Raw genomic sequence first — 18396 nt, forward strand, 5'->3', positions numbered from 1 at the left:
GAAAGAAAAAGAAAGTGCTAAATACTCATAAAAGTTAATTTGACTGAACTAATTTGTTTAATTTAAGTTTGTCCTACTCAAACCAATTAATTATTTTGAGCATTAGGGTTTACAGTGTAGAGATGTCATTCAAAACTATTCCTTTTCACTTTTTTGTTAAACTGTAGATCCACTGTCAAATTCAGAGGAAATGAATTTAATTGGTCTGATAATAAAATAAAACAAAATTCCAGAAAGTATTTTGAGCAGACTGACTATGGGTCGGATTAATTCCCATACTAACAGTGGACCAGTAGATTATGAAATATTTGCTCAAGCCTTATTACATGACATAATGTGGAATTATATGTATCGCAACAGTAATGCTTTCAGCCATATTTGTATTCTCAAACCATTGCCTTTTATGCATTTGGATATGTATTTAAATAACATAAATGTAATTCTTTATTAATAGTAATATTATTGCAAGGCTATCAAGAACTTCTCATTTTGGCTCTTTTTATCAAACTGAAGAATCCAGAAATTACTTTTCCCCCTCCTTTTCTGTATCCTCTTTTATTATCGCATGAGCTGTTTTAGACGCCACACTGCATATTTACATAACAGAATAACTGTACATATAAGCCAACCATTGTGATGAGCTGTGCTAAAACTTAGAGCTTAGACAGGCTTATGCTAACCTGCATGTTCATTGATTTTTACAGCATCATGTGGAGCAGAAGTATTAGCAGTGTTAGTCAAACATCACAGTGTGAATACAACTAGAAATTGCATAAATGGACATTCATATTCACTAGTAATAAAATATAGGGTGAATACAGGGTGAATACTACTTAATGCTTATTTTTAGAGATACACATTTAATTATATGTAATATACAAATATAAATGACTAAACGTGTCACTGTCATTAAAAATATTTCTTTGTGTCAAAGAAAGGAACAGATGTCTGTGTCCTCCTGTACATTTGGAGAAAGGGCTAGCGCCCTTACTGTACATTTGAAGCCAAGCTATTGTACAAATTTATGAACTAAGACTTCTCGTCCAATCCGCTGAGACAACGTCTGATTTATATGCAAGTGTCAGGAATTTGAACCAATAAGGTGTCAGGGGGCGTGGCCAATCCCTCAGCCACCCTAAGAGCTCTGTCTGCTTTTAGCTTACTCACAGTAGAATGGCGGCCGCTGCCTGCGGTCCTCGCGTCTGTCCGAGGACTAATTCAGCCAAACCACACAAAGAACACCTGCGAAAAACCCGGGATTCCCGTCGCAGACAAGCAGCACTATTGTTTCTCACCAATATATCCTTGGACGGGCGACCGGTTTACAACCTAAGCAATGGAATCGTTGGCCCCAGGGAAGCCGAGAGCCGGTGTGTAGATGTCGGTGTGTCGTCGTCGGTGACGGGTCCCCCTCTGTCGACATCCAGCAGCTACGGAACCTTCACACAAGTGACATCCTCCATCAGCGGAGGAACTGCGACCCCTATACCAAACACATACCCTGCTCCTCTGAGCCCCCCTCCAGCATTAAACCAAGGGAGCAGCGACGTTTTTACTGAGGATGGACGAGCAGATCCTTTGTCAGTCCAGGCACCCCCTCTTTCACCGACCTCTGGACCGCTGAATCCGGTTTTAGGATCAAGTAAACCACCCAGCCAATTCCCGGGCTCCAACCCTGTGCCTGATCCCCGTCAAAGGTGAGCTTTGTTTTTGCACGCAGTTTGGCAAACAATGACACGCGTTATTGACGTTTTTTCTCTGGCTGGGTTTGTATGCATAAATTACACCATTCAAACAAATGTGGAGTAAATGTGTGATGTAACCTTTTCTACAGCTGTCCTAAACAATTCTGAATATATATATATATATATATATATATATATATATATATATATATATATATATATATATATATATATATATATATATATATATATTTGTTTATGAAAGCTATGTTTATTTCCAAATCTTAGCACGCTTTTGGATAGTCAAAACTGCATCTGGCCTGTTGTTTACCAGTGTTTAAATTCGTTTGTGACTTTTGAAGCAGTTACGTATTATAAACAGTGCACATTACAGTACGAGAAAAACCAAACAAAAAACGAATATATTCCGTTGAATGACTGACTTCCGCCTTATTGTTTAACTTTCATTTTCATCTTTGATGCCTTGTTTTCTAGGCAGAAGTTTGACAGGAAATATTTCTGCGACATTTTTGAGACCTGCTAAAATGAACAGGTTGGGAACACTGGTCATTTTATATAGATCAGTGGTTGGGAATCGTAAGGATTTCTAGTTCCGGTTCTTTTAGTACTTTAAAGAAATACAAATTCAACTAGTGAGGCAATCGAAATATTGGTTCTAACTTTTATATTAAATAAAAATTCTCCGCAATAGCATTTTCTAATATAATTTATATAAATACAAATGACCATTTATTACAACAAAACCCATAATGTTTATCTGTAACTACATTTTGAAAATCAACTATTTTTGATTTGCATTTTGACATAACAAAATCAATTCTCGGTTTAATTCGAGTCGGACATGAGGAAAGTAATAACTTTCTGTTCATAAAGTGAGTCTATATGACACTTTTTTTTTTCAGCCAAACACAATTTTTCGTGTCATCAATACATCATAAAAAAAAAGCGCATCAATAAATCATAAAAAAAAAAAATCTATACGGCTCCAGGTGGTTAAATAAAGGCCTTTTGAAGCAAAGTGATGCGTTTTTGTAAGACGTTTTTGCAGTAAGGGTAAAATCTTTCCGTGGCAGGGACAGCTGCCACCGAGACCTGTCACTCCACCCGTCACCGCTATTGGCAGCTGTCACTCCACCCGTCACCGCTATGTGCGCCTGTCACTCGACCCGTCACCGCTATATGCGCCTGTCCTGCACACCGTCACCGCTATATGCGCCTGTCCCGCGACCAGTCACGGGTATGCACGCCCGTCCCGGCGTCCGTCACCGTTATATGCGCCTGTCCCGCGTTCTGTCACGGCTATACACGCCAGTCCCGCCTTCCGTCACCGCTATATGCGCCTGTCCCGCCTTCCGTCACCGCTACATGCGCCTTTCCCGCGCCCTGTCATGGATATACACGCCTGTACTGCGACCCGTCACCGCTATATGCGCCTGTCCCACTCACTGTCACGGCTATGTCCCGCTTTCCGTCAGGTCTATATGAGCCTGTCCCGCGTCCCGTCACGGCTTTATGTGCATGTCCCGCGACCTGTCACGGCTATACGCGCCTGTCCTGCGAGCCGTCACGGCTAAATGCACCTGTCATTCCACCCGTCACGGCTATACGAGCCTGTCCCTCGACCCGTCAGGTCTATACGAGCCTGTCCCGCGACTCGTCAGGTCTATATGCGCTTGTCCCGCGACCCGTCAGGTCTATACGAGCCTGTCCCGCGACCCGTCACGGGCACGGCTATGGCTATGGTGTCTTTTTGTCATTAAATCTAACAATGTTTAGGCTAGATTTTTTTTTAAACATCAATGTTAATGATAAACAGTTAGGCTATTATATTGCATTAAAGAGGCCATATTTGTCTAAAATACACAGTGATGTAGTTGCTTTGCAACCGAGTTATAACAGTAACCTAAAATGCTGCAAAAAATGCAATATATGTATAAATACAAAGAATGTTTATTAGTTTTTCACTTACAATTTCTTGTAATAAAACTTCAAAAAAGTCCCCTATTGAAATTTGCATGCGTATAAGAAATATTTTATTTACATACATTTTTATAAATATATTTGTAAATATATATAAACATGTATTTAAATTAATATTTCAATAACAATCTTTACATAAATATGGATCTTCTTTACAAAAACATAATTTGGAAACAGGGCATGAAACAGATTTTGTACGTTTGAATGGTCCAAGGTAGTGCGCACGCACTGTAAATCTCTTGGGTAGGATTTGGGGTGTGGAGTGCGTGCGTATTACACGCCAAAAAGTGCGTATCATATGCACGCGAAAACTGCGTATCATATACACGCAAATACTGCGTATCATATAGGCCTACGCAAAAACTATTTTTGGCTTATAAATGGCACGAGAAATTAAATTCGTGGTATACGCACTTTCATAGTGCAACATTAGTGCAAGTTTACCTTAAGATAGCATGCAGTGAGGTTGGCTTGACATAGCCTATAATAATAATAATTATTATAATAATATAAATAATTATTAATAATTATAGCAATAACTAGCCCATAGCATAGATTTATTTAACCGTGAGTGACAGGCGCGTATAGCCGTGACAGGTAGCGGGACAGGCGCATATATCCGTGACGGCAAGCGGGACAGGCGCGTATGGCAGTGACAGGTCGAGAGATAGGCCCATAGCCGTGACGGCTCGCGGGACAGGCGCGTATAGTGGTGACGGGTCGGGGGACAGGTGCATTTAGCCGTGACGGAACGCGGGACAGGCGCGTATAGCCGTGACAGGTCGCGGGACAGGCGCGTATAGCCGTGACAGTAAACGGGACAGGCGCGTATAGCCGTGACAGGAAGCGGGACAGGCGCATTTAGCCGTGACGGGTCGTGGGACAGGCGCGTATAGCCGTGACGGAACAAGGGACAGGCGCGTATACCCGTGACAGACCGCGGGACAGGCGCGTATAGCCGTGACAGGTCGCGGGACAGCCGGGTACAGCCGTGACAGATCGCGGGACAGGCGCATTTTGCCGTGACGCGACCCGCGGGATAGGCGCGTATAGCCGTGACAGAATGCGGGACAGGCGCGTATAGCCGTGACAGGTCGAGAGACAGGCGCATATAGCGGTGACGGGTCGAGTGGCAGGCGCACATAACGGTGACAGGTCGAGTGGCAGGCGCACATAGCGGTGACAGGTCGAGAGACAGCTGCCAATAGCGGTGACGGGTGGAGTGACAGGTCTCGGTGGCAGCTGTCCCTGCCACGGAAAGATTTTACTCCCTCTACGTTTTTGCTTACTTTATAAACTATTATCGGAGTCTAGTTCCGGCCGAAGAGGGAACTCTGACTGGACGCTTTACGTATTGAAGCGCAGAGGATAGAGCAAAGAGAAATTTAAAGAGAAATATCGGAGGAGCTTGAGTTGTCTCCCAGCCCTATTTGTTTAAACTGCAAGAGGCGTCTAGCTCTCACCTAAGCTTACGCTACTCCTACATCCTATGTCATACGTCGGGTCAGAGGTCACTCTTCGGGCGGAACTCTACTCGCATATGGTCGTTACCGGAAGCCAGTGATTATAGTTTATAAAGTAATAAATATGGATATTTGTCTTACAAAAAAGCTTCGCTTCAGACGGCCTTTATTAACCTCCTGGGGGGCAGTATAGATTACTTTTATGGTGGATTTGTCACATTTTTTTGGCCTTCAAAATCTCAGTTAGCCTACTATTCACTCCCATTATAAAGCTTGGAAGAGCCAGGATATCTTTTAATATAACTTCAATTGTGTTTGGCTGAAAGAAAAAAGTCATATACACCTAGGTTGGCTTGAGGGTGAGTCAGTTATTGGATAAGTTTCATTTTGGGGTGAACTTACCCTTTAACTGATTGATAAGTGTAGTGACTCAATAAAGCGAATCAGCTCAAATTAGTAATTTGTTCGGCAATCAGACTATTCTGCATTGCATATTTTTGACCCACTAAAAAGAACTGACTCATTAAACGTATTCATCCCAGAATCAGACTATTTAAGTTGCAATGTATGTTTTTGATTCACAATAGAAACCGACTAATAAGAGTCATTTGTTCGGAAAGTCACGCTGTTTTTTTATTTTTTATGATTCACTAAAAAGGAAGTGCTCATAAGACACATTCTTTTGCGGATCTGAACACTCAGGTTATGCCACATTGTGCCATATGTTTTGTGATTTACTAAAAGAATTGGCTCATAAGACTCATTCATTCATAATCTGGACTACTCTAGGCAAAATTAAAAGACCTAAACAAAGATGTTTCGGTCTCGGATATAAAGTGTATTGAAAAAAGTTATTAATTAATCATTACAAGAGTAATAAAGGTTTGATGGTTATATTCTGTGTAATGAGTGAGTTGTCTGTCTTGTCTTTGTATTTGACTTTAAAAGTAAAGTCCTCTGTAACTGTGATAACAGTCTGAGATTAGGGAAGACCCATAAGACGGATGGAAGGTTTTTATGGTGATAAGATTTCACTGCTGTCAGAGTTGATAACTGAGAGGAGACTGCTGAGTCAGTCAGAGAAGTATAGCATAAAGGCCATCAACCAGTCGCAACAAGCTTTATCTGCTGGTAGATGATGTTGCTTATGTAAACCGAGCCTCATGATCCCACTGCAGTACATATACACATCATTTCCTGTGTTGTCTTTGTTTGCCTTTCATCTCTCTCCTGTTCTGTTCCCCTCACCCTCTCATCTCTTTATGTAAGGTCTGCTGATAGACTGATGCTGGACGGGCGACCTTTTAAGCCGTAGTTTATAGTCAAGGGCCAAAAGATTATGCCTTTACTTCAATTTAATACATCACAATTTGTCTCTAAGCTTATATTAAAGTCGCATGTATGTATCTACATTCTTGTTGCAGGACACGTAACCTTTCTGGGTCTCCGGGGCCAAAGGTTTCCAAGAAAGTTCACTTCATCAAGAATATGAGACCATATGATACTCGAGGGAGTAGGTGAGTTGGCGGGTTTGACATGGTTTAGGAAGTATTTTCCCCATAAGGACAGTTTTTTTTGTTTCCCCCCCCCCAAATTAAGTCTGTACATTAACAACTACAACATACCAATCAGATTTGAGGGACAAGTTTACAGTTTATCTCAAGTTTAGGTTTACAACCAGAGTTAGGTGCTTCTACATCATTTCCCTCTGATTTTAGGGATACGTTATGGTTAGGGTTAGGACTAAATTTTTGGACAAAAATATTCAGTCTAGACCAGGGGTCTTGAATCTGTTTGAAGCTAATGGCGCTTTTCCACTGCTGGTACGGCTCAGTACGGTTCGGCTCTGCACGGTTCGGCTCGCTTCGCTTGCTTCGCTTTTCCACTGCTTGGTACGACTCGGCTCAGCACTGCACGGCGCGGCTCGCTTTAGCTCGGTTTGCTTTTCCACTGCAGTTAGTACCGCTTCAAAGTGGGTGGGATTATAGTCGGACCGTTATAGTTTATCCGCTCCTCGGCAACCAACGAGACGAACGTCTGCACTTCGTCCACTGACCACGATTCAGCCATTTCTTTTTTATGGAAGTTTTCTTTCTTTCTTTTTTCTTCAAGCAAGTCAAGCAAGTAGTTTTAAAACAGGTGCTACAGCGGTGGCTGTTGTCTACTGGCTATTTAAATCTAGTGGGTTTAGTGGCTCGTGTCGCAAATACAATGACGCTGATAGTGACGATTCTGTCTGTCTGACCAATCAGTGATCTGTAGTGTTTTCACGTCACATTTTAGTATCGGTACGGTACGCTTGGAACCTCAACAGACCAGGTACCATTTAAAGCGAGCCGAAGCGAGCCGTACCGTACCGTACCATGCAGTGGAAATGCGCCATAAGTGAGCCGTACCGTACCGTACCATGCAGTGGAAATGCGCCATAAGTGAGCCGTACCGAACCGAGCCGTACTGTACCATGCAGTGGAAAAGCGCCAAAGCGTGCCGTACCGAACCGAACCGTACCGTTCCATGCAGTGGAAAAGCGCCATAAGTAGACCTTGGTGGACAGAGACAGAGTTAAAAAAATGACTGATAATAACATGCATATAGTACCATAGTAATATATTTACATACTTAATGATGCTTACATTGCAAAGACAATTTAACCGTTTAATGATCATTATTGTGTCAAATACTTATACATTACAAATTCATTTTACTTAATACATTTTGTAGGTGGGACAATGAAATATTTAGCTGAACTTAGCTTCTTAACTTTTATTTGTTAGTAAGTTAACTTAATTTTGTTTAATGAATATTTGATTATTTAATTTTCTATACTTTCTATAATTTTGCTGAAATTCAGCTTCTTAACTTTTTTTTAGTTAACTTAATTTGGTTGAATGCATATTTTATTTTTTTAATAAAATGTAATCATTAGGATAGAGGAGTTCAATTCCCATGACTCAAGTCATGTAGGGTGAATATAAAAAAGTGGATGCTGGACTGTTTCCTCAGGCTGAATAATTCTGTGCTCTCATGCTAAGTGAAACAGTGCAGCTTCAGACAGACTCTGTGATTCCTTCGCTAACTTAATAACTGGCATAAGTACTCACTGGTATAACTCATTTAGGTTCTTAGACAGAAGAAATGGGGGGTAGATGTGTCTGCCTACACGGGGAACAACCGAGCTAAATTAAATCAATCTTGAATGGAACCTTATAGATCGCTGGCATCTTCTGAAATAGAACTACACCTTGGCAAGAGACATTAAAATGTAGTGAAACTCAGTTGCGTAAGATAAATGCTTCCAAAAGTGCTCTTCCTCCCTGATTCCTTTTCTTTCTTCCTCCCTCTAACTTACTTTTCTCCTCCGGTAAACTGTGCCAAAATCCCAATTTACTTTTGTATTCTGCATCAGCAAAGTGTTCTTTTCTTTCTTTTTTTATTGCACCATAACATAACATGACTTATACACAACCTTATTTGGTGGTTCATTTTACACAGGTTAAAGAAAGAAAAAAACAAAAGCAAGAACAAACATAGTACAAAAACAAAACGCACAGTGCAAAGAGATTCAATTTCAAAAAGAAAAGAAAAAGGAGTGCTATTTTCTGATATTATCTTGTATATTACGCAATACACAGTTTTACCCCCTGGCTTAATGTCGCATTACATCATCAACCATGAAATCATGCCTTCGCTCATGTGCACATTCACCCCCAGCCTCATGACATCAGCAGTGATGTTATAATGACCCTTTGACCTCATTGAACATAACCCATGTCACAAGCTGCTGACCTGTTAAGTGTGATGCCGTTCAGCCTCCTGGGAAATGTGACAGAGTTTGTTGTAATCAGAGTTGGTCATGCTGACCAATCTACTTTGACATAGAAAGCTACATGCTGCTTTAAATTGACCATTTCTGGATGGGTGGTTGAAGAATGGATCGACTTTTGTTGGCTCATTTTGTCACCAATGTCATTTCCAGTGCCATTTGATCTCCCATTTGCGTTGTGCTGCATGTTGTTGTGACCCATATGCACGTGTGTGGTGTAAACATGGCTGGTGTACTGGGATGGTTTAGGTGACTGATGTTGTCTGTTCTGTGTGCACTTGCCATCTGTGTCCTGCAGGGTTGTGCTGATCTGTGCCAAGAGATCCCTGTGTGCTGCTTTCTCTGTATTGCCCTATGGAGAGAGTTATCACATCAGGTACAGAGCCACCACAGTCAGCCAAATAACTCATTTCAATTCATATCATGCAAATCCACAAGGGATGGACAAATCAACTGTTTTTTTCTTTAAGTAAAGCCTGGACTATGAAATATGATGTACAAAAGACTAAATGATTTATTTATGGAAGAAAATGTGTTGAGTGTGTAAAGTGCTCTGTTTTAAAATAATTTTAATTTATACTGCCGTTCAAAAGTTTGGGGTCAGTATGATTTTTTTTATTTTATTTTTTTATAAAATGAATCCTTTTATTCGGTAAACACAATTTTTAGAAGTGATTAGATTTTGCTTTTGGCAGTCCAGTTCACAGTGATTTGTCCACCTGTCGTACACTGGCCAATCACATCATTCATAGAATTTTTTTTGTTTTGTTGTCAGTATGCATTTATTTAAAAAACACAGATGTATCATTCTAAGCTTTAATATAATGAAACCGTAATAACTTGTAAATGAAGAATGACTTTACAAACAGACCAGCCTATAAACAGTCTGCTGGTATATTAACAGGCTCCGCTAGTGTCTTTTGCATCAGGCAAAAGCAATAAGAGACAGAGGAGTCTTTATCTCAATATCGGAATAAAAGAAATTGTTTCAGTGCAGAGAAAAGTTATTAAATTCTGACTGTTAATAATTTATCTTTCCCTTGCAGTGACTCTAAACTAGAAGCCCAGAGACAGAGACACTCTTCTGGTGGTGGAGTTGAAATAGTCCCTGGATTAGAGGGAGTGGAGGTGGACTTTGGAAAGGTAAGAGGGGATATATTACTTTAAGATTGAGCAAAAGGCATGATTATTTGGCTTAGAAACCTCCTTGGTTGTTTATTTGGTGGTGTATCAATATCTGTTTCAAAGCATGATTGTGCAAGGTGCAGTATTGGGTCAGTGAGATTTTTGCGCAATGTAAATGTTTGTTTACTCTGATAGCCCTGGAATTTTGTGTTGCAGACAGTATCATATGCCCGTTTTCTGCTCCCAACTAATGCCTTGGTCAGGCAGAAGAGCAGTGGCCCACCTGACATCAGTACAGCTCAGACGGCAATGTCTCGAAACCGTATCAACGGGCAGAAGAACTTCACCCCTTCCCGAATCAACAGCACAGTTATACAAGATACTGGTGAGTTACATGTGCAGATACATTATGTGCTAATTATAGCATTTTTATGTTTATTCATTGGGGACTTTTATCTACACTACTGTTAAAAAGTTTGGGGTCAGAAAGGCCTCTATGCAGTTTTTGAAAGTGTCTTATGCTCCCCAAAAATGTCTTATTAATGAACTTCAAGCAAACTGAATAGACCAATCTCCTTCAGGTTTTCTGTCCTCTTCAGAAGTCATCAATAGTCCAACTGCTACAATGACTGGTACTGTGTTTTTATTAAGGCTGGGCATTGACAATTTTCACGATTCAATTTCTATTCATAAGCTTGTGATTTGATATATTCAACTCGGGTAAATTTTTTCATGATTTTTCATAAATTTTTTCATGATCAAATTATTATTTTTTTAGTTATGTTTAACTTTCCAAACAGAGCCAAACACTCTAATGCTTCGGCTTAGTTTGCACTTCAAAGCGCCGTGTCTTGGGGGAAGGCTGCAATGCATTACTGTATTGCATTACAGCGTCCCACTGTTCAAACCGTGTTATTGCAGGCCTTTAGATCAAAAGACTATTCGACAACAAAAAATATTTTTCGAAAAATGTTTTTTATTGTCGACATTGACAACGTTTCAGCCCACTTATCAATGTTGAAATTTGTGTATCAATTTCATGCAACCTTGCTGAATAAAAGTATAAATTTCTTTCAAAAAAGTCCATACATGTGTACATGTTTAATGTTGTAACTCTTGCTAGGTGTGGACGAGCTGTCAGACTATGACCCCAACTTACTCAGTGACCCCCAGTGGCCTTGTGGGAAGCACAAACGAGTGTTAATTTTTGCATCTTATGTGGTAAGATTCTTAACTGAACCAATACAGATTTAGTAATCTGATACCAATGAAAAGGCTTTGAAAGGACATTTGAATTGCACTACAGCATGTTGGTGATTCATAATCATTGAACCCATCTTATTAACCTATATCAGATCACATCAGCATGTCATATGATAACCCTTAGGGCTCAATATGGTCTAACCATAGCTAAAGGCATGAAGCATGAACTCTTATGTATAATAGCTGACTAGGCTTTAGCTGTAAAAGTTGAATGCTCACATCCATAATTGTTTTAGTAGCCATAAAAAGCCATACATTCTTTTGACACCTATAATAATTCACCTTGTCCCCTCCAGACAACCGTTATAGAGTATGTGAAACCGTCTGACTTGAAGAAAGACATGAATGAGACGTTCAAGGAGAAGTTTCCTCACATAAAGCTAACACTAAGCAAAATCAGAAGGTAAAGTCATTTTTATGCCAAATAAAATGGTTGAAGGCCTGAGTTGTTGCTTTTAGTCCTTGTCTGTTAGCATTATTAGATATTGGAAATTTCACTGTGCATGCTCATTTCTCATATTTCTACATTTAGATTTGCTTTACCATCACATTTTATGTTCACCTTTAAAAACACATTTTGTAAATCTCAAAATGAATATCCATTTTTCAAAGTGTACATTATAACATTGTGATGCCTAAATTAACTTCAAGGATTTTATTTATTTATAATGTTTTATTTATTAGAATAGAATTTTAATATTGACCTTTTTTTTTTTGTTATTGGCCAGAAATTTTATATTTATGCATCTTGGGCCCTGTTTACACCTGGTTTTAGGATGCGTGTTGGTTGATCGGTTCACAAGTGGACGATGCTAAATGCAGGTGTTAACGGGGTCTAAAACGTTTTGAGCTTGTCCACTTTCAACCACTTCCAGAGGTAGTCGGAAACACATTCGACCGTGTTCATAGTGTACTGTAAACGCTCATGTGTTTGAATGTGTTCGAACAGCCTCAAATGACTGCCTACTGACTTAACGCCTGAACATTATGGGAAGCGCCCTAGCCAGACGGGATTTAAACTTTGTCGACTGGAGACCCAAGTTTGGTTTGAAGTTTCAATTTTCTATTACCATTCCTGATTTCTAACACGCACCGCGTTCAGCCTGGTCTTGCGGCTTTCATAGCAGAAACGAAAGCTGATGCTCTCCATATGTCTCTGTGTGCGTTCGTATGTAAATTGCGCAAGCTTATTTCGTCCATTAGATCGAAAAATCTGGAAAAGCCCATACATTTACCTGCCCATAGACCCTCCCCTTAAAGGAATCAGGACAGAAGTGGTTGAAAGTGGACAAAAGAGACGGATTAAAACACCAGGTGTGAACGGGAATGTGTCTCTTAATATCTTAATACCAGGTGTAATGGAAAATGTCAACACAGGAAAGAAATAGCACACGTCAAGCCATTTCATCGGGTCTTTAATTTAGCACACAACACTATCACAACATTATGTACATTTAAGGGTGAATGAAATAAAGTAGCTTGAAATGTGATTAATATTTAATCTGTTTTCATGGCCATGTTGTAAATTGGTTCTAATTAAGTTTAATTTGCACCACAGTTTGAAAAGGGAGATGCGCTCAGTGAGCGAGGAGTGTGGCCTACAGCCAGTTACCATAGCGATGGCCTTTGTTTACTTTGAGAAGCTGGTTCTGCAAGGGAGGTTGAACAAGAATAACCGAAAGCTGGTGTCTGCCGCCTGCGTTTTACTAGCTGCCAAGATTAGCAGCGACCTCAAGAAACAAGAGGTCAAGCAACTGATTGATGTAAGTGTCTTGCTGATTTGGATTTTATTATCTTTTATTATGATTTATGTAGTAACTTTCTCTCTCTCTTTCGCCCTACCCATTGATCTGGCTTACTCTGAATAGAGGTTGGAGGAGCGTTTCCGGATAAATCGCAAAGAGTTGATTTCCCTGGAGTTCACGGTTCTGGTTGCCTTGGAGATGGCACTCTACCTCCCGGACAGCAAGGTCATGCCTCACTATCGCAGGCTGGTACAGCAGGGCTGAAATGGAGAGGGCCCTTAAAGGGATAGTCCACCCCAAAATGATTTACTCACCCTGATGTTGTTCCAAACCTGTATGACTTTCTTCTGCAGAACACACACAAAAAAATAGATATATAGAAGAATGTTGGACCATCCAAACCATTTTGGTTACCATTGACTTCCATTGTATGGACAAAAAACACTGAAACTTTCTCAAAATATTTTCTTCTGTAGAACATAGAATAAAAGAAAGTTGTACAGGTTTGGATCAACATGAGGGTGAGAAAATTATGGCAGAATTGTCATTTTGGCGTGAACTATTCTTTTAACAACTGTCTGTAGACCAGAGAGGTGGCATTCTTATCTTATGGCAGTTATGGAAAGTTATTTGTATTATTTATTGATTAAAAAGATCAGTGGAATATTCTCTGTTATGTCCAGTGGCCTAGACACTCCCATCTTCACTTCATGAATCTGATTTTATAAATCATACATGTGTAGAGACAGGCTTACTTGAAGCACTGATTTTTTTAATCATTTTTTTCTTGTATTTTAAGTTGTTTAATTCCACAAATGCTTATTAATCGTCATTTATTAAAGTTTTTTCTTAAAGGGATACTCCACCCAAAAATGAAAATTCTGTCATCTACTCACCCTCAAGTTGTTGCAAACCTGTGTGAGTTTCTTTCTTCTGCTGAACACAAAGCAAGATATTTTGAAGAACGATTGGAACTTTGGCACCATTGACTTCCATTAGTATTTTTTTTTTCTACTATGGAAGTCAATGGTGCCAAACAAATGTTTGGTTCCAATCGTTCTTCAAAATATCTTCCTTTTGTGTTCAGCAGAAGAAAGAAACTCATACAGGTTTGCAACAACTTGAGGGTGAGTAGATGATGACAGATTTTTAATTTTTGGGTGGAGTATCCCTTTAATGCATCACTTTATTTATGCAATATTTTATTTTTGAATGACTTAAATTTGATTAAAATTCATAATTTATGAATACTGAATATATTTTTGATGACGCTTTACGTGTTTTTTGTTGTCGTTTCTTTTTTTTTGATGCGTTTTGGGGTATTCCGTGCGTGTGGCATTCCGATGCGTATCCAGCCTGGTACTCTATGTTAGAGATGACATTTAACGGGCACATTAATTGTGCTTTTCTCTCAATCTCTCGGTTTGTTTGTTTTTTGTTATCAAACATTTACCAACTACTAGTCTGTTGTTTAACAGTGATACAATGTTCTTTAAAGGGATAATTCACCTGAAAATGAAAATTCTGTCATCCACCCTCAAGTTGTATTTTTTTTCTTCTGTTGAACACAAAAGATGATATTTTGAAGAATATGGGTTACCAAACAGTTGATGGGCCCCATTGACTTCCATAGTATGAAAAAAAAAAAAAAAATACATAGAAACTCTATCAACAACTTCAGGGTGGGTAAATTATGACAGATTTTTTATTTTTGGGTGAACTATCCCTGGTAGCGTTGAATGTAAAAAGTCTTATGAATATGTGAGTGCCATTTTTAAACAGAAACTGAACCATTTACCAGTTGTTTTTCAATGTCTTGACAGAACTCTTTTTTTTTTTTTTTTTTTTTTTTTCTTAGTAAAATGCACAGCTATGACAATTACAGTGATAACATGTTTAATTTTTTGCTTTCAACTGTGTCCTAATGATCTTATGTGCAATGTTGATTGACTATGTTTCAAACGGTACAGTAGGTGTTACAGATAACTCCACACCTGTATATTCAAATTTTGTGTATTTGGTCACAAAGGAAACGGCACCTTATTGACCGAGTGAGTCTGTTTTGTGTTGTGCAGTGTTGAATACGACCTAACCTTTCTGAATCTTCTTGGTTAGTGTTCATACAATATCATATATTTGACAACTCTGATGTAATTGAATCATTTGGAAATGTTTATACACCATATAGGAGTGGCCCATGTTTACTTTCAGACCTGGACAGTATCACAGTGTGCAGCATTACTAGAAATATGCAACTTTGTTTTCAAATCTGATATCTGTTGATTGTTTTGACAGGGAAGCACATATCCACCATCTAGTGGTGGCCTTTTTAACATGATGGGCCATTGGCTCCTTTCCCTCAGGAATCTAGACTGATCAAAATTCCCATTGCTTAGACAAATGATCAACTGTGAGATTGTAATTGAATTGGAGAGAATTATAGGTAATCATACTTCACTATTAGTCTTCACTGAGCGTTGAAGAATGAAGTGCCTTTTCTATTACATTTGTCAGTATGGTTCTGTTGCCATAACATTTTCCACACATCCCGCCTCTTTAATATTTTTAATACCGAGTCATCACACACGTTGACACACGTTATGAATGTGACTGTAGAATCCGGTTGGAAAACCGTGTGACGTGTTGATTGATTTCTCACCGTATGTGAATACATTCACTCCTGTGATACTGTCGTAGAAGCTTTTTGAGGAGGTAGAACAGTACAAACACTGTGAGGGGAATCCTGTGACATTCTGCATGAGAATACTGTTTTTTTTTTTTTTGAGTGTGTGTCTATGAAATTTCTTCCAAAAGATGTATTTTTCAAAATTGTCTATTTTAGCAGTATGTCATAGAATGACGTGAGGCTGGTTTGCACTGCCAGATAAAACGCCAACAGGATTAACACTGAACCAAAAACCATTGGATTTTGGTGTTTATTAGGCAGTGTGAGACGGACTTTAGTTTGGACTGAACTGTTCACAGGGTCCTATCTGTTGTGATGTGTTGTCATTTTTTTTCTATTTGCATTTATAAAGATGTTTTTAAATTTCACTTGTCTGAGGTTTGTTCTCACGGTTTACACATGCCAAATTATTTACAAGTCTCTTTACTTGGAAAAAGTTTTTAGTAAAGATAAAGAGATGATCTGATTAAAAGAGAAACGTGAAATGCCTATTGTTCAGACATGCAGGTAATCTCACCCCTGTGCCATTAGTTTAGCAAAAAGTACTAATGTGAGACTGCTTAAACATAACAATCTTTTTATGAACTTAGTGGTAGCTGCGTAGCTGTCAATGGAGGGACAGAAAGCTCTCCGATTTTTTTGATAATCCGTTACACTCAGACATATGCCACAGTATGTAAGAATATCTGTTGCTACTTGTGTTTCATTGCAACTTGAAGCTAGGATAGGACAGTGTTAACATTAAAAAAATGACAAGACTTTTAACATTACATTTAGCTATAGAAAACATGAAGCTCTAACTCATGTGGAGAGTTGGCGAATCCAAACTCACGTCCTCCTTTCACCTTCTTCGTTTGACTTGCCTTCACCTTCCATGGCCTTGACAAACGCTCCCACGTCTACAAAAAACCCCCAAAACAACTTCAGCTGTTCTTATTGGAAGCTTGCTTTTTATTACACAATTCATGTAAATTTAACCAAAAACAATTGTCTAGATACATTAGAGTACATCAGTTTTGCCCTTGTAAGGCCATTTTGTATAAACTACCGACGTAATAGAAGGATGTCTGGGAGAGAGGAATGTATGAAAGTATAAACAAGTTTGTAAAGAAAAGGTTTTAGCTGGAATGAACCAGATCAGTTTGTGTACATTTTAAAGGGCCACCTCTACAGCTTCTGTTAGCAATCCAAACTGACTCAAAGATCCCAACTTCCACATTTATTTCACACATCTTAGATTTATCAATGAATTAAATGTGTACAAAAGCAGATATGCTAACAAACTTGTTTTTGAAATTAAGCATACAGAATTAGTGATATACCGAAACTTCAGAAATAGAAAATAGCCTATTCGATTCGGGGGGCCTATTTTCACTGTCATTGTCCATTTCGTGTGCACAACTTTATTTTGGTTTTGGGCTCAACATCCCCATGAAATAAAAGTTGACAATTATCTTTATGGAATATTGCAGTATTTATTATGAATGATTTATCAGTGCACATCATTATTAAAAAAAAAACCCTCATAAATCACTAATCAAAATAAACTCCCCCTCCCCCTCTTAGTGGGGCAACCAGTCACTCACAGATCACAGCAATAGAAAATCACAACGATTCATTTAATTTTAGATGGACAAAATAAAGTCCCGCCCTACATTTTTTTTCTTGTTTGAGAAGCAGTTTAATTCGGATTTAGTTTCCAATAGGGAAGACAAGACTATTCCAAATTTCTGTTTCATGCAGACTTTAATGACAGGTTTAGTTTCCGTAAAAAAAAAAAAAAGGTTCGGTGCATTACTATGCAGTAGTAGTCAAACCTGCTGAAACTGCGGCAAGGTAAAAGAACATTTTGTGGGGTTCTTCCATGTTTTGAGGGGGAGATTCTCCAGATGGGAGGCAAGCTTCTAGCCTGGGAAAACCCAGACAACTTCCGCCAAATTTAGATTTGCTCTGAAAGTTAGTCTGGCAAAGAGCTCATTCAAGCTCATTTCCAATCCGCCGAAATCGAGGCACCAATCAGAAACGTTGGGGCGGGCTTTACACGATGCCGACAGCGCTGGCATTTTGAAGCAGATTTTGTAGCCTACATTACAAAGATGGATGCCGCCGTCGAACATCACTCGTTCAAATCAGCTATCGCGTCTGTTTTAAGCAATTTGAACATTTCCTTTTTGTTAAAAACCGAGCAAAGAACAACACTCGGAGCAACAATGTTTCTCCGCCGCTCTGCATACGTCATCTCCAACACTCTGATTGGTTTTAGGTCTATCCGCGACGTCCGTTGGTGACGCTCCTCTGGAAATGATTTGTCTATGACGCTTTGCCAGACCATAACTCAGTTACAACTGAGAATGGTCTGGTTTTAACCAGGCTAGCAAGCTTCTGCAGCACTTCAGCATTACCTGAATCGGTGCCATGACCTCGATGTTAAAACACTTGCGAGATCCATTGAAAAAAGAAAGTTGACAATGTCAGTACTTAATACAATCTTATAGTGACAGCAATTTTATAGCACTACTACAATGATCTATCCTCCTTGTCTTTCATTCATTGTTGCTAAGACATTCTGCAGGTCACTCAGTTTAATGGGCTGATAGTTCCAGCA

General features: G+C 39.2%; 1 protein-coding gene across 3 annotated transcripts; it reads left to right on the forward strand.

The window, feature by feature from the left end:
- Positions 1 to 1147: 1147 nt before the first annotated feature.
- Positions 1148 to 13590, forward strand: cables2a (Cdk5 and Abl enzyme substrate 2a). 3 transcript variants are annotated; one of them, XM_056239732.1, is made up of 10 exons: positions 1148 to 1697; positions 6574 to 6666; positions 9271 to 9348; positions 10019 to 10115; positions 10314 to 10482; positions 10679 to 10729; positions 11221 to 11318; positions 11657 to 11763; positions 12919 to 13123; positions 13229 to 13590. In XM_056239732.1, the coding sequence occupies exons 1-10, from the start codon at positions 1174 to 1176 to the stop codon at positions 13367 to 13369; spliced, it is 1563 nt and encodes a 520-aa protein (XP_056095707.1). In that variant the 5' UTR covers positions 1148 to 1173; the 3' UTR covers positions 13370 to 13590. The 3 variants fall into 3 exon arrangements, with proteins under 3 accessions (XP_056095707.1, XP_056095708.1, XP_056095709.1); XM_056239733.1 differs by lacking the exon at positions 10679 to 10729; XM_056239734.1 differs by lacking the exon at positions 9271 to 9348.
- The last annotated feature ends 4806 nt before the right edge of the window (positions 13591 to 18396 follow it).

This window comes from Rhinichthys klamathensis, unplaced genomic scaffold (genome assembly GCF_029890125.1).
Source record: "Rhinichthys klamathensis goyatoka isolate OS25496 unplaced genomic scaffold, OSU_Roscu_1.1 h1tg000020l_1, whole genome shotgun sequence".
In the NCBI taxonomy this organism is placed as follows: domain Eukaryota; kingdom Metazoa; phylum Chordata; class Actinopteri; order Cypriniformes; family Leuciscidae; genus Rhinichthys; species Rhinichthys klamathensis.